This window comes from Neocloeon triangulifer, unplaced genomic scaffold (assembly GCF_031216515.1).
Source record: "Neocloeon triangulifer isolate White Clay Creek 2 clone unplaced genomic scaffold, ASM3121651v1 ptg000015l, whole genome shotgun sequence".
Lineage (NCBI taxonomy): Eukaryota > Metazoa > Arthropoda > Insecta > Ephemeroptera > Baetidae > Neocloeon > Neocloeon triangulifer.
Window position 1 is genome coordinate 1,086,638 of NW_026775557.1, and position 13,519 is coordinate 1,100,156.

Below are 13,519 nucleotides of genomic sequence, written 5' to 3' on the forward strand. Positions count from 1 at the left end.
AATCAAAATTGAAACTTTCATTTTTCGTGTAATCTGAATGAGACACTTGTATAAAATTTGTACTTCGTTGTTTTATTTTATTTATGGTTTTTTTAAAAATTGAAATGTGTTACAACTCACTACAGTTGTGTGGAAAGATTTTAATGATTGTAAGGCGAACAGTACCATCTAGGATCTTGCTAATCTAAAATATCATCCTAAAAACGGCATAACGTCCAAAAGAAAAGTTAAGACTCAATTATGATCTTCGTATCAAAAGAAACTATACAAGTGATCAATAATCATAATATGCACATTGTGTAGTGTCAGAGAAAATTTACAACAATTTAAACTAATAAAAAAGTTTACGATCAAAGTATCAACAATTTAATATGATTTTCAGTGATTTTTGCACAATGTACATGATCATTATTTAACATATTTTTCACGTCCTCGAGAGTTTGGTAGTTGAACATGAAAAGCTGTCAAACTAGTTTGATAGGGATGACTCTCCTTGGAGCTGCTCTGAAAGGACCATCTCTGATTGGTCAGCCTCCGTTTGGATTGTGATGATCATTTTGCTGTCTTCCTCGGCAGATGAGGCGTCATCGTCACCCAACGGATCCTCGATCTTGGAGCCGTCCGCTGCTGTCCGAACTTTACTATGCGTCCGGATGTGTTTCGAAAGGTGGTCACTACGCATGAACTTCTTGTTGCACTCTGTACACTGGAATCTCTTCTCGCCTGTGTGCGTCCGTCGGTGACGCTAAAATCAGAAATAATCACGTTATGGTTAAAGACAAGTAAAGAAGAAAAAAAATGGGAAATAGAAAATAGAATTTTTTAAACACTGGCATATAAATTTTATTTTATTTAATCTGTTTAAGTTAAAGTTCATGAATTAAGAAAGGGAAATTTAATAAATTGATGAATAAACTGACCTGTAGCTCATCTGAACGGGTGAATCTTTTTCCGCAGAAGAGCCAATTGCAGACAAAAGGTCGTTCTCCAGTGTGCCATCTTAAGTGAGCCCGTAGATGAGACGTCTTCCCGTAAACTTTGTTGCAACCGGCAATATGGCAGATATGTTGCTTTTTTCGATTACCTCCTCTGTAAATTTAAGTTTATTTAACAACAAAATCACAAACATTCATTTGGTTGTAATTACTAGAAAAAGAATTATTATTTTACCTGTATCTTTCACCGTCGGTACAATTGGGACAAGTGCAGGCAACTCTTCGAACTCTGGTTTTGGCAGGAGAGGAATTTGGGTCCGACTGGTTATCATTGTTTGTTGGAGTAGCCGTTTGGGTTTGAACAGGCGATGCCGCTCTGAAGGTTTGTTGCGTGCTAGTTGGGGCAGTGGTCAAAACTTGCCATTTGTAGTCGCCAGCTTCCTGAAGTTGCTGGGCAGCTGAAGAGGATTTTTTTACATTAATATTAAATGAAAATAGTTTTAACAGGCTTACATATGATTTGGGTGCCCGGGGGCAATGTTTGGATTGTGGCTGTTTGCTGAGGAGCCACATTGATGGTGGTAGGAGTAGCAATTTGGATGTTCTGCAAGCCCTGAAGACCCTGAATGTTTTGAAGAGAGCCAGCCTGGATGATTTGAACGTTTCCGAGGCCAGGGATGTTCTGTATGGGAATTCCTTGGATGCTTCCCAAGCCAGGTACCTATTTACAAAATTTTGTATAAAATAAAGCCAAAAGAAAACTTTTTGTTCAACGAACCTGAATAATGTTGCTTTGTTGTCGAACCTGCTGAGCCTGGAGATTTGCCAGACTAGAAGCCGGTATAACAGTGATCTGCTGGCCATTTGCACCAGACAATGTAATCTGCTGCGGCTGAATTTGCTGAGAGGTGGCCTGTGCTGCCTGTGTCTGTTGATTCGAGGCAGCTGGACTACCTGCTTCGGAGGCATTGACCTGCACGGTTGTTTGGTTGGCGTTCGTCTGGGACTGCGGGGTGAGTTGGTGAGATATCTGCACCTGCTGCAGCTGCCCAGAGGCGGTGAGGATTTGCGCCACTTGCGGTTGAGAGGGTATCTGAATTTGCTGGGCCATTGGCTGCAACATAAAAAAATCAATTACACGATCATGAAAATTTTAGACATGAAAACAAAATATAATTACGTAAGAGCCGTAATTAAAGATCTAAACATTCGAGATAAATACAAACAATTTTTAGCTTTTTATTTATCTGATTTCAATCTAGATTTTTGTACCTGTGACAGTTGCTGGATCATTTGCAGTGTTTGTCCGTGCTGGCCGAGAATGTTGCCAGTTGGAATGGTGGTGGTCAATGCTTGCACTGGGAAATGAATTGTCTGGTAGACGGTCTGACCTCCAGCTGTGGAAACTGGCACCTGGACAGGAATTGTCTGCTGCACTGTCGGGAACTGCATCATTTGCGCGTTGCCACCTCGAATTATTTGCTGACCGCCAGGACCTGAAGAGACATGTAAATTTTAAAACCAACATTCAATTGATCAAAATTTCAGTTTTTTATTTTTATTATTTCCAGCCAACTGACCTGTCATCTGCACCGTATGCTGGGCGACCATGTTCTGCAAAAGACCAGCATTGACCACTGTGGCCTGGGCTGGTGACGACGGCACTTGCGCTCGAATGATTTGTCCCGTTTGCGTCATCAAGGTCTGGCCGCTGCCCTGAGAGCCGGGCGAAGACGTGAGGGCTGTTGCAGGAATGAAAACCGCTTCTTGGCCGTCAACCGTCACTGTCTGCAGGGGGTGGACGTTGTAGCCAGCAGCCGCGGCAGCCGCCGCCAGGTTTTGCTGCTGTGTCGGCTGCGCCTGAGCACTCATGATTTGACCCTGGAACGAGAAATTCAGGTTCTATGCTGAGATTCGAAACCATTTCCATTACATTCAAATTGGTACATTTAGTTAGTAAAACACAAAAACACAAAGGAAAAAAATAGCAATTTTACCTGCATTTAAATGAAAGTTTAAATAAATTTATCGAATTTGCATGAAGATGTGATGAATGTTCTTATGTAATCCATGTTTGATTTAAAATTATATTAAGAGATATTTATGAAAATTTTGCTAGTAGAATTATTAAAAAATAGATAAAAAGAAAACAAAAACTTAAGTAATTGGAAATCCAATTAATTATAATTACCTGTAGGAACTGTCCTGGAAGTCCTTGCACAGACTGCAGAGAAACAACTGTCTGCTGCTGTTTCGATTCTCCATCAGAGCATGAAACCTAAAATAAAATAAAACTAGAGTAATTTTTCCATCTTATTAAAAATAATTTTGTGCAGATTTCAAATATTTTATTACTATATAAACATAAAAAACCTTTTGGTAATTACATTTCCGACGGAAATCAAAGCCATTTTAATTCTTTTTCCTAACATTGAATTTTTTTTTGCGGAATTTTCGTACCTGTTGTTGGACGAGGGGCAGTAGCTGTTGCTGCTGCTGGTTTTGAAGTTGCTGGAGCTGTTGAAGGGTGATGAACTGCGGCTGCTGTGCCGCAGCCTGGGGCGACGTCTGCACCAGCGAGCCATCGGCCTGCTGGATGAAAGTGGCGCCGCCGTTGACCAGTCGGATGGACTGCTGCTGCTGCTGCTGCGGGGTCGACGGCCCCGGGGTGACCGTTCCCGACTGCTGCTGGGTCGGGGTGGTCGACGGAGGCGGCGTGCCCACCGGAAGAATAACAATGTTGCTGTCCTGGCCCTGCATGGGCTGCGACTCCTGGGGCGAACCCCCTTCGCCATTGGCACCTCCTATTTTGCTGCAGGTGGCGGCCAAGAGGGCCAACGGAGACGGCGCTGGGTTTTCCTGCAAACACAAATTCCCACCAATGTTGAAAGATGACAAATACAAATTTTGATTATATTTATTTCCTCGATATGCATGCGAGCTACTTCATAAAATTATCCTCAGCAAGATTAACATTAGACTTTCCCGTGTTAACCTTAGGCAAGATTAAGTTATGATATATTATGTTTTTTTTTCTTTCATCGGTATATTTTTTTAATTGTTTTTGTACCCGAATTATTTGGAATTCCAGCTGATATTCTCTTGGTGCTATCTAAACAAAGGCATACATTGGAAAAGTGAATCAACAATTTAATTAACTGAGCATTTCAAACTTTATTATTAATATGTGTAGGAATGGATTTAATTTTTTTAATACTTTTTCTTGATTTTTTTAAAACATTCATATGGCAAAAAAGTTGGTAGATTTAAAAAAATGTCCTTAAAAAAATTCGCTGTGGAAACAAAAAAATACTTCTGCATTTTTTTTTTTTTTTTTTTTTTGTAATATTTTCCCTCAGAGAATTAAATTTTTTTTAATTCTTTAATTAAACAGAACAACATCTGCCTGTAGATATTCTTTATTTAGTTGCTGTTTTTTTTATGGTGAAGTTTTAAGTGAAAAAAACTTTGCCTTTGCCTTGCTACGAATTTACGAAAAAGCATCCCTTCAAGCGTCTTGAGTAAAAAAATGATCTGCGAGCATCTGTTGCCGCTGGCTCATCACTCTCAGCTTTTGCGTGTACGTACAGCAGCGGAGAAATGAAATTCACCGCGCGTGACGTCACGAGCAATAAATACCCACGACCTCCACGCAAAACACAAAAGACGAAGTTGAGCGAAAATGACAAAGGTCGCGCGGTATCACTCACCTGTTTAGTCGGCGACGGAGGGTAAGGCAGAAAACAGTCTTCCTCTTTGACCTTATTGGTTGCGGAGGACATGATCTACGGACACATGAAAGACTCCCACAACGGACGACAACCGCCCGCCCCCAGAAACTTTAAGCCTTGCCTACAGTCGGTGGACGGCCCTCGCACCGAATTCGCTCGATTCGGCCGCCAAAACGCACGTGGCCTCCGGAAAGGCGCCACCGACTGACAGGTACGTCTGCAGGGAGTGCGGGCCTGTCGCTTTCGACCACTTGTCGGCCCGAATTCCACTAGAAACGCGCGATTAAAGTGGCAAAGCGGAGTTGAGCTTGTTCGCCGCTCTACAATCGTCAGCCTCTTCCGCCTTTGCCACTCCGCTCTAGAGTGTATTCCTCCGCCACTGCAATCGATACCCCACACACGGACCCTTTTAGGCCGCCGAATCCCACATTTGACAGTCGGAATCAAACGAAAACTGCAAATAACTTGAGTTTGAACACTTATAAACCTTCATAACTGGAAAATAAAATTTAAATCTCAAAATTCGTGCTTGCCTCCGTGACTTTTTTCAACGCCCTAGGGTCAATTTTATTTGGCGAATTTTGGCGCGAGTTGGGCATGTCGGCCTTCTAGGAATTTTATTTAAGCACCTTTTAACAAAATCTTTGAATTAAGCACAAATGTGTCAGGGAAGTTTGCTTCGGAAATTTCGAAATAAATTTTGAAAATTTCTGGGCGTTGACGTCGGAGCACTAATCGTTGTTATACGGTCGGTCGGGGCGGCCTATGTGCCAGGCTGATTGGCAGAGACCTCCCCTTAGCCGCGGTGCAGGCATCCCCAGCGAAGCGGGTCGCAGCTGCACAGAGGGAGGGTCACCTCCCTTGTTTCGGGGGTGCAACAAGGGTGGAGACACGCACTAAAATGCACCCCGTCCGGCCCCCGAACAGATCTCGGCGGTCGCACCGCCGAGGCCGGAGGCTGCAAGAGCCGCCGCCAAGGGCGCGATATCATGAAAGCAGGGAGGGCTCTCGCAGAAAAATACAACCCTCCCGCCGCGTCCGTGTTAAACACACCCCTCACTTTAATGAATTATTACACACTCACGGGCTCAGGAACAGGAAGTGAAAAGGTTCACTAGGTTAAAAATCACTGTTGGGACTTATATAGCAGTTCTTTTATTATATTGGAAATTGAGAACTCCAAAATTAAAGAACAGAAAAAGAAAGAGACTCAAATCTTTTATTATAATTATTTTATTTTTGAATAATCAATCAAAGTTATTCACTTCATTCTGAAATAAAACCAGAAAATTGAATTTGCCAGGAATTTGCAATTATTGCGGTTAAATTTATTTTAAATTAACTGGAGCTAAATATTTTCCAACATAAAATTAATGCTGAAAATCGCCATAAATTAATTTAACTTACATTAGTATTATTTAACTGTAAACAAATTATCGAAAATTTCCTGTTCTTGAAGATGGTCAAAAATTGTAGAATTGAGCTATTGAATAATTTTTGCGCAAAGAACAACCCTTATTAATTTAAATTAAATATATTTGGCAATGACTATCTTAAAATATTAAATCTGTTAATGTTGAGAGATAAAGGACCAAATATACTGGGTGGGTCAGCGATGTGTTGTCGGCGCGGAGGCAGGGCGGGGCCGGGGTCTTCAGACGTGCGCCAGCCCATTAGCAAAGAGGCCCCCCGCCCCTTGATGCCGCCGCCGCCGCGCTGCCTCGGCGTGTTTTGTCTGCGGCGGCCGAGGACTCGAAAAGGTGCTTAATCGGTGAACACACCCACATTACCCATGGGTGGGACTTCTTTAAGATGGAGCTACACGTGCGTTTGTTGACCTTCAATTTTAATTTCGTACCTTTCTGAATAAGAGTGAAGCATTAATTTTTATTTACGAAGTCCTATTTCTACAAAAAATAAAAAATATTAAGCAAGTCGTGTGTGTTTTTTTATTAGGGGCACGTGACAAAATCGAATTTCACGTTTTTATATAAAAAATTTAAAACAATATCAAAATGTCGAATGAGCAGGGAATCTTTTTAAATTAATTTTTACCATTAAATTTAAAAACGGTTTCGCTTTACTGGCAGATAAAATTTTAAGGGTTGCCAGGAATTAATATAATTTTTCAGATGAATAAAACAATGACTTTTTTATTAAAAAAATTAAGGAATTGAGAATAATACAATTATAAATTATTCCCATAAAACGTTAGAAGTAAAGTATGCAACCATCGTGGAATGAGTGCTGGGCGGAAAGCCTACCTCTAAAATCTGCAGGGTGTTTCAACATAGAGCTTTTATTTTTTGATATTCCATAACTTTTCATCCCTTTCTTTATAAATTGGATTTCACTCCCTTTTCTCGCTAAGCAGTCTCACGCGCGCCTGGACTGTGCCTAGCGCTTTTGTGCCACCATCTGTCGTTGACGGGCCGCGGCTGTGCAGTCGCGGCTCTTCGGAGAGAGGCCGCGCGACTCGAGCCGCGGCTGCCTCGACCCAGCTGCGACCTCTGATCTGCCTTTTCGGTGCGCCGAGGACGATAAGAGGGCGATGAAATCGAACCGCCCGTGAAACCCTCCAGTTTTTACGCCACCCTCTCGCCGTCGGCCGTTGAAATTGCGGAAGGTGAGTCCGACCTGAGACCTGCCGACACCCTTTTGACTAATTTTGCGGTCACCGCCGGGCTCCACCGTCCCTTAAACGAGTGGAGAACAACTTGGTTGTGTAACACTCGCGGCCGCCCGCAGCTGTCTATAGCCCTAGTCATTAACTTAATTGGGTCTTCGTTGTTTTCCTCAGCAATTTGCCGGAGAAAGTTGAGTTAAACGGGGCCTAAATTTTAGCAATCCGACTCTGGCCTTCCCGGAGATCAGTTTTATAACCCGATTCGTTCCGAGAAGCGACTGCACTTTTGACTCGCTTGAGTTTTAAGAGAGGGTGAGTGCACTGCAGTGGTTTTATTTTTGCTTGGCGTACAATGTGGCGCGTCATTTTTGGCATTTGCCTCCGGCATGTGTCCGGTATACCAGTCATTAGCGAGGCACGGTGCCTCCTCCCTTGACTAATTGCAAGTCCGTCAGTTAAATTAAAGCATACTTCAATTTAAATTCAATCAGAGTTGTTGCATAATAATAGAGCCATTTGAACAAGCAGGCGCAATTGGAGCCAAGGATAACACCGTATAAGAACTGACAAGTGACGTGAGAAATGGAATTATTTCCCTTGAACGAGCAGTTTTACATGCATGAATAGAAAACAAACAAACTAAAATTCTCATTTTTCCTTATTTGGATACAAACTAATTATATTTAAATGTGTTTTAAAGTTTGCAAACCATTTTCGAAAGACACATTTTCATTTTATATATTTTGTATTATTATATTATTTTTAATTGTTTTCATTTAATTAAATAACTACTAATTACTGTAAAATTTATTATTTTATTTTACCTTCTATGATTTATGGTAATGTATTAGCTTTTTTTACCAATTATGAGCAGATTTAATTAGTGAACTTTTTTGTAAAAAGTATTCATTTCGTTTAGATATAAATAATTCTTAGCAAATTAAGATTTGTTTAAATATTGTTTTATTTTGCAATTTCACGCCAATTTAATATTATATTTATTTGAGCTTGAAGAATTTCCTTCAAATTATCCAGAAATATTATGCAATTTTAATCATTGTAATCATTTTACTAAATTTTATTTATATATGTTTTTGTTAATTTTTCTAATAGAATTGCAAATAAATAATATTTAAAGGAAATCCCTATTTGTGTTTGATATTTAAATTATATTTGAGCAAGTCTTGAGGTCATAAAAGTTTTTACTTGTAACACTATCTTCTGCGAAATCAGCAAGAATCAATATTTAATTTTGCAACTATTGTGTAATCACTGATTAAACATAGGGATCTTCAGCCTTCTTTTATCTGCTGCGGCAAATATGTTTGAAAATAATCATGCTTCAAAAACGTGCCGAGAGCGTGGCTGCGGGCGGACAAACCATTGAAAAACGTCCGAGCGCGTGGCGTCACTTAATTGCTCGATTCGCATAGAGGCGCAGACAGACAAGATTTGGTTCTTTGCCAAATTTCCACGCTTCGTTTGGCGAAAATGGATTAAAAAATCCGCTTGCAAAGTTGGCGCTTGGTCGCAAACAAATATCCAAGACGCAACAATTGTAAAATGCATTTCATTTGTTCATTGTTGCCCTTGAAGTACCGAATTTTGCTAAAAATTGGACAATTTTCTGCTGTTTCAGTGATTGGATTTGAAGCTAAATTTTAAACTCATCACCATGGCATCTCGCCTGAGAAAAATCGCCTATGGAGGGGCTCTCCTTGGCACTACAGGTCTTTTTGGCAACTGGCTTTGGGATGATCTTCACAGCAAGCATAAGGTGATTTACAACTTCAATTTTTTCAAATAATATAAAGTATTTATATAGGTAATATTTTAAATTTTTATGCCAAATCCTTAAGTATTTGAAGTGTTGTAAGTGATTAGATAATTATTTTTGTTTATCTAGATGATCTTAAATAATTGTCAGATTTTTTGATCATCTTTAACTAAAAAATTCTATCGCAGAAGACTTAATTTGAGGATTGAATGTCAAATAAATGTTGTAGATAGTTGCAATGGAGACAAATTTGAGCAAGACCAAGCCGACCAGGCATCTTCCCACAAGAGCCGAGCAAATCGAGTCTCTGCAGAAGGAGTCGTTTGACGTCCTCATCATTGGCGGTGGCGCCACAGGTGCTGGATGCGCCGTGGACTCGGCCACCAGAGGCCTCAAGACGGCCATGGTGGAGGCCGACGACTTTGGCTCAGGCACCAGCAGCCGCAGCACCAAGCTGATCCACGGCGGCGTTCGCTACCTGCAGAAGGCTATCATGGGCCTTGACGTGGACCAGTACAACATGGTCAAGGAGGCGCTTTATGAACGCGCCAACTTGCTCGCCGTCGCCCCTCACCTTTCGCACCCGTTGCCGATCATGCTGCCTGTTTACACGTATGATTATAATTTTATATTATTGTAATTTCTGACATCCTGGTTAAATTTCACTCATTTTAAAAGTTATAAAAATAAATTGAATTTTTTAACTTATTTTTATCAAATTCTGGGGTATATTTTGAGGTTTTATCAGATCCAATGTTCACCCTGTCTCACTCACTTGACCTAGCTGCTTGATTTTAATCCTCATTTTTTTCTGTTCTCAGTTGGTGGCAAATCCCTTACTTCTGGTTCGGCATCAAAATGTACGACTTGGTGGCTGGCTCAAAATGTGTCAAGAGTTCTTACTACTTGTCCAAGACAGACGCCCTCGAGCTTTTCCCCATGCTGAAAAAAGACAAGCTGTGCGGTGCCATAGTTTACTATGATGGTAAATTTAAAAAAAAAAAAAAAAACTGTAATTTTTAAATAATAGCATTATTAATTTAGGTCAACAAAACGATGCAAGAATGAATTTGGCTTTGGCCTTGACGGCCACTCGTTATGGTGCCACAGTGGCCAACCACGTCCGGGTGACCAGTCTGCTGAAGGACGCCAACGGCAAGGTCTGCGGTGCCAGAATGCGTGACGAGATGGGTGGTGGAAAGGAATGGGAGGTCAAGGCCAAGTGCGTCATCAACGCCACCGGGCCCTTCACTGACTCCATCAGGAAGATGGACGACCCACAGATTAAGGAAATCTGCTGCCCAAGCTCAGGCGTCCACATCGTCCTGCCCGGCTACTACAGCCCTGAGCAGATGGGTCTCCTCGACCCTGCCACCTCAGATGGCCGAGTCATTTTCTTCTTGCCCTGGGAAAAACAAACCATTGCTGGCACCACTGATGCTCCCTGCGAGATCACGCACCACCCTGCTCCCTCCGAGGACGAAATCCAGTTCATCTTGGACGAGGTCAAGCACTACCTCAGCCCTGATGTTGAAGGTATTGGATTTTTTTTAATAATATATGAGAGGAAATTTGAAATTAAAATCAACCTAGCTTCAGAGTTTGAAATTATGTACTTGAACTATGACAAATTCCAGTTCGTCGCGGTGATGTCTTATCTGCCTGGAGTGGAATCCGTCCCCTGGTGTCCGACCCCAACAAACCAGACACACAGTCGCTTGCTAGGAATCACATTGTCCACGTGTCAAAGAACGGACTGGTGACCATTGCTGGTGGCAAGTGGACCACCTACAGAGCCATGGCTTATGAAACAATAGACGCTGCAGTGAAGGCCTCAAGTCTCACTCCAGCACATGAGAAAACTCAAACCGACGGCCTGTACCTCGAGGGTGGAAAAGGATGGACACCAACCATGTACATCAGACTGGTGCAAGACTTTGGCCTGGAATGCGAGGTGAGAAATTATTTTTATTTCACGTAATTTTTTTTTTTTTTTTACTTTTAATTTCAAGCCCATTTCTATTTAATTAAAATCTTGTTAAATTTCAGGTTGCCCAGCATCTGGCAAACACATATGGTGATCGCGCTTTTGCAGTGGCCAGGTTAGCCGCTATGACTGGACAACGGTGGCCCATCATTGGCAAGCGTCTGCACCCCGAGTTCCCATACATTGATGCTGAGGTGCGTTACGCTGTGAAGGAATACGCATGCACTGCCATCGATGTGATTGCCCGACGTCTGCGACTCGCCTTCCTCAATGTGCAGGCGGCCCAGGAGGCCCTGCCCATGATCATTGAAATCATGGGTGAGGAGATGGGCTGGAATGCTAATGAGAAGAAGGCGCAGTTCGAGTCCGCGCTTAAATTCCTACAACTCGAGATGGGCCAGAATGTGAACAGAGCCAGCAGGGACAAGATTCCGATCAACCTGAGCAAGAACGAGGTGCAGATGTACATCAAGAGGTTCAACCTGATTGACAAGGACAAGAAGGGCTATGTCTCCATTAATGATATTCGTAATAGCTTGAAGGTGGGTTTAGATTGAAGAAATTAAAAAAAAAAATTCTTATTCTAAAAATTTCAGCGAACTGGAGAGGAAGTGTCTGGAGAACAGCTCCATGAAATTCTAAGGGAGATAGACACTAACATGAATGGACAAGTTGAACTTGACGAGTACCTTCAGGTAATTTTTTTTTTTAATTTCATACTTTGACACAGAGATTCCAATTTTTATATTATTTAAAATATAGATATTTTAAATAAAAATTTAAAAATTTTATTACATTTCCCATAAATTTGTTCTCTTTTACAAAAACTGATCAAATTAACTTTTACATTTCAACAATACTTTTGGTTCTGGTTGTTAATTGCCCAATTTTTGCTCCATAGATGATGTCGGCGATCAAATCCGGCGCTGTCACTTACTCAAGATTTGCTACAATCGCTGAGATTGAGGAGGAGCACCTCGAACGTGAGCGACTCAAGAAGAACATCACTGTGGACCGCAGTGGCGGTGGATTGTAATTCATCCCTTCACCAATCACCTTTTTTCAGTATTCGTCTTCATCACAAATTTGGTATTTTACTTTTCACAACAGGCGCAACGACGAGAGCTTTCCGTTCAATGACTCGGAACTTGAATGAAACTAGCCGAGAGGGAAGCCAATACACAATTAATTAAAAAGAAAGTTTAACCCAGAATCTCTCATACTTATATATCTAAATGATAATCAAAACTTTAATTTCAAGAGTATAAAATTAACTGAAGCTTTTGGCGCCTTGCCTAAATTGTGAAGCTTTTACAAACCGCTGCTGCAGTTATAAAGTCATTTTTCTTTTTAATTTCACTCTTCGATGCTGTTTTTCTTGCCTCTTTTGAGGTTTATAGTCAGAGTGCATGATGATAGAGTAAGTGGCTTTGGTACTTAATCCTATATCAATGCCCAAACTGGGCCAACTCCTTGATTATTTGTTGATTTGCAATCTAAGTGATAATGTACCCAAAATTTTGTTTTAAGCTACCTGACGTCTCTAGTTGCCTTTTTTCAATCAGTATTTTAAATGGTTATATATTGTTCAGTCACGATTGTGATTTCATCCTTGAAATGAAAAGACTTATTAATGTTACCAAGTGTATTCTGAGACAGGGGAAGTCGATCGTATGTTACTTATTTGTAATTTTGTTACACAAAGGACATTTTTTAAAAGACGTGAAAACACATGGTCTGGTCTCTAATTGAAATTTTCAAAATATTAATTACAACACAAAAAGTAAATTTTTTGTACATAATACCAAGTCGTCTCAAATTTTCGCTGTCATTTGTATCGTAATGCTGGACTTTTAATACCCAAAGCCATAAACATGCGCAAATTGTGTGTAAGAATTCCGTTGTTTGAGCAAATTTATTTATTCCTTCATTCTTTATCTTTGCCAAAGTAGTATTTACATTTTCTGTTTACTTTTGTAGCAACCCCTCCTGAAAAACATTTTTAAGTAGTTGATAAATATAAATTATTGTTATTTTATTCACTATTGTGATGGAAAGTTTCAGATTGTTTTTAAATTATTGATTATTGTCGCTGAAAGACGGAAATTATCATTGTGTTATGTACTTACATATTAAAGCAAAGAACATCTTCATTTATTTATTCTGCGCACCTTAATACATTTCGTTAATTGTTCAGATTGAACTAATAAAATAAGGAATTTATTGTTGATTCAAATAATTTTTGAAGAATTTTATTTTTTCTTCTAATTCCAAGTATGTATATAAGGTACGTCGCTTAGAAAAAATATTTCAATAATGTATACACAAGTTTATAATTCTTTGACAGCGAGCTAATCAAAATTCTCGTGATGAGTAAGATGCTTTACATTTTTGTGTGCCTTTTACCCTTGACGTAACCTTTGCCTCTGACATAGAGCAAAGATAAAAGATATTCCAGCACGT

At 40.4% G+C, this 13,519-nt stretch overlaps 2 protein-coding genes across 4 annotated transcripts; one reads left to right on the forward strand and one right to left on the reverse strand.

Moving 5' to 3' along the window:
• Nucleotides 1-57: 57 nt before the first annotated feature.
• Nucleotides 58-5,556, reverse strand: LOC132202171 (transcription factor Sp4-like). Of its 3 annotated transcripts, none has more exons than XM_059628910.1 (11): nt 4,646-5,556; nt 4,006-4,047; nt 3,396-3,794; nt 3,127-3,213; nt 2,516-2,837; nt 2,208-2,431; nt 1,714-2,049; nt 1,449-1,656; nt 1,171-1,393; nt 921-1,089; nt 58-745 (listed from the first exon to the last, which is right to left on the reverse strand). In XM_059628910.1, exons 1-11 carry the CDS (start codon nt 4,715-4,717, stop codon nt 470-472), a joined length of 2,358 nt encoding a protein of 785 aa, XP_059484893.1. In that variant the 5' UTR covers nt 4,718-5,556; the 3' UTR covers nt 58-469. The 3 variants fall into 3 exon arrangements, with proteins under 3 accessions (XP_059484893.1, XP_059484894.1, XP_059484895.1); XM_059628911.1 differs by having other exon boundaries at nt 2,516-2,816; nt 4,646-5,554; XM_059628912.1 differs by lacking the exon at nt 4,006-4,047 and having other exon boundaries at nt 4,646-5,548.
• A 1,575-nt stretch (nt 5,557-7,131) lies between these two features.
• Nucleotides 7,132-13,295, forward strand: LOC132202172 (glycerol-3-phosphate dehydrogenase, mitochondrial-like). Its single transcript, XM_059628913.1, has 9 exons — nt 7,132-7,292; nt 8,932-9,069; nt 9,299-9,681; nt 9,891-10,054; nt 10,114-10,605; nt 10,707-11,023; nt 11,119-11,598; nt 11,653-11,751; nt 11,958-13,295. The coding sequence occupies exons 2-9, from the start codon at nt 8,968-8,970 to the stop codon at nt 12,090-12,092; spliced, it is 2,172 nt and encodes a 723-aa protein (XP_059484896.1). The 5' UTR covers nt 7,132-7,292; nt 8,932-8,967; the 3' UTR covers nt 12,093-13,295.
• Nucleotides 13,296-13,519: the final 224 nt, after the last annotated feature.

Coding starts and splice junctions, on each gene's coding strand:
- LOC132202171 (XM_059628910.1), bottom strand. CDS start 4,717: ATGTCCTCCGCAACCAATAAGGTCAAAGAGGAAGACTGTTTTCTGCCT. Junction 2,432..2,515: donor GCATACGGTGCAGATGACAG/GTCAGTTGGCTG, acceptor ATGTCTCTTCAG/GTCCTGGCGGTCAGCAAATA. Junction 1,090..1,170: donor ACCGACGGTGAAAGATACAG/GTAAAATAATAA, acceptor TTAAATTTACAG/AGGAGGTAATCGAAAAAAGC.
- LOC132202172 (XM_059628913.1), top strand. CDS start 8,968: ATGGCATCTCGCCTGAGAAAAATCGCCTATGGAGGGGCTCTCCTTGGC. Junction 11,024..11,118: donor ACTTTGGCCTGGAATGCGAG/GTGAGAAATTAT, acceptor GTTAAATTTCAG/GTTGCCCAGCATCTGGCAAA. Junction 11,599..11,652: donor ATATTCGTAATAGCTTGAAG/GTGGGTTTAGAT, acceptor TAAAAATTTCAG/CGAACTGGAGAGGAAGTGTC.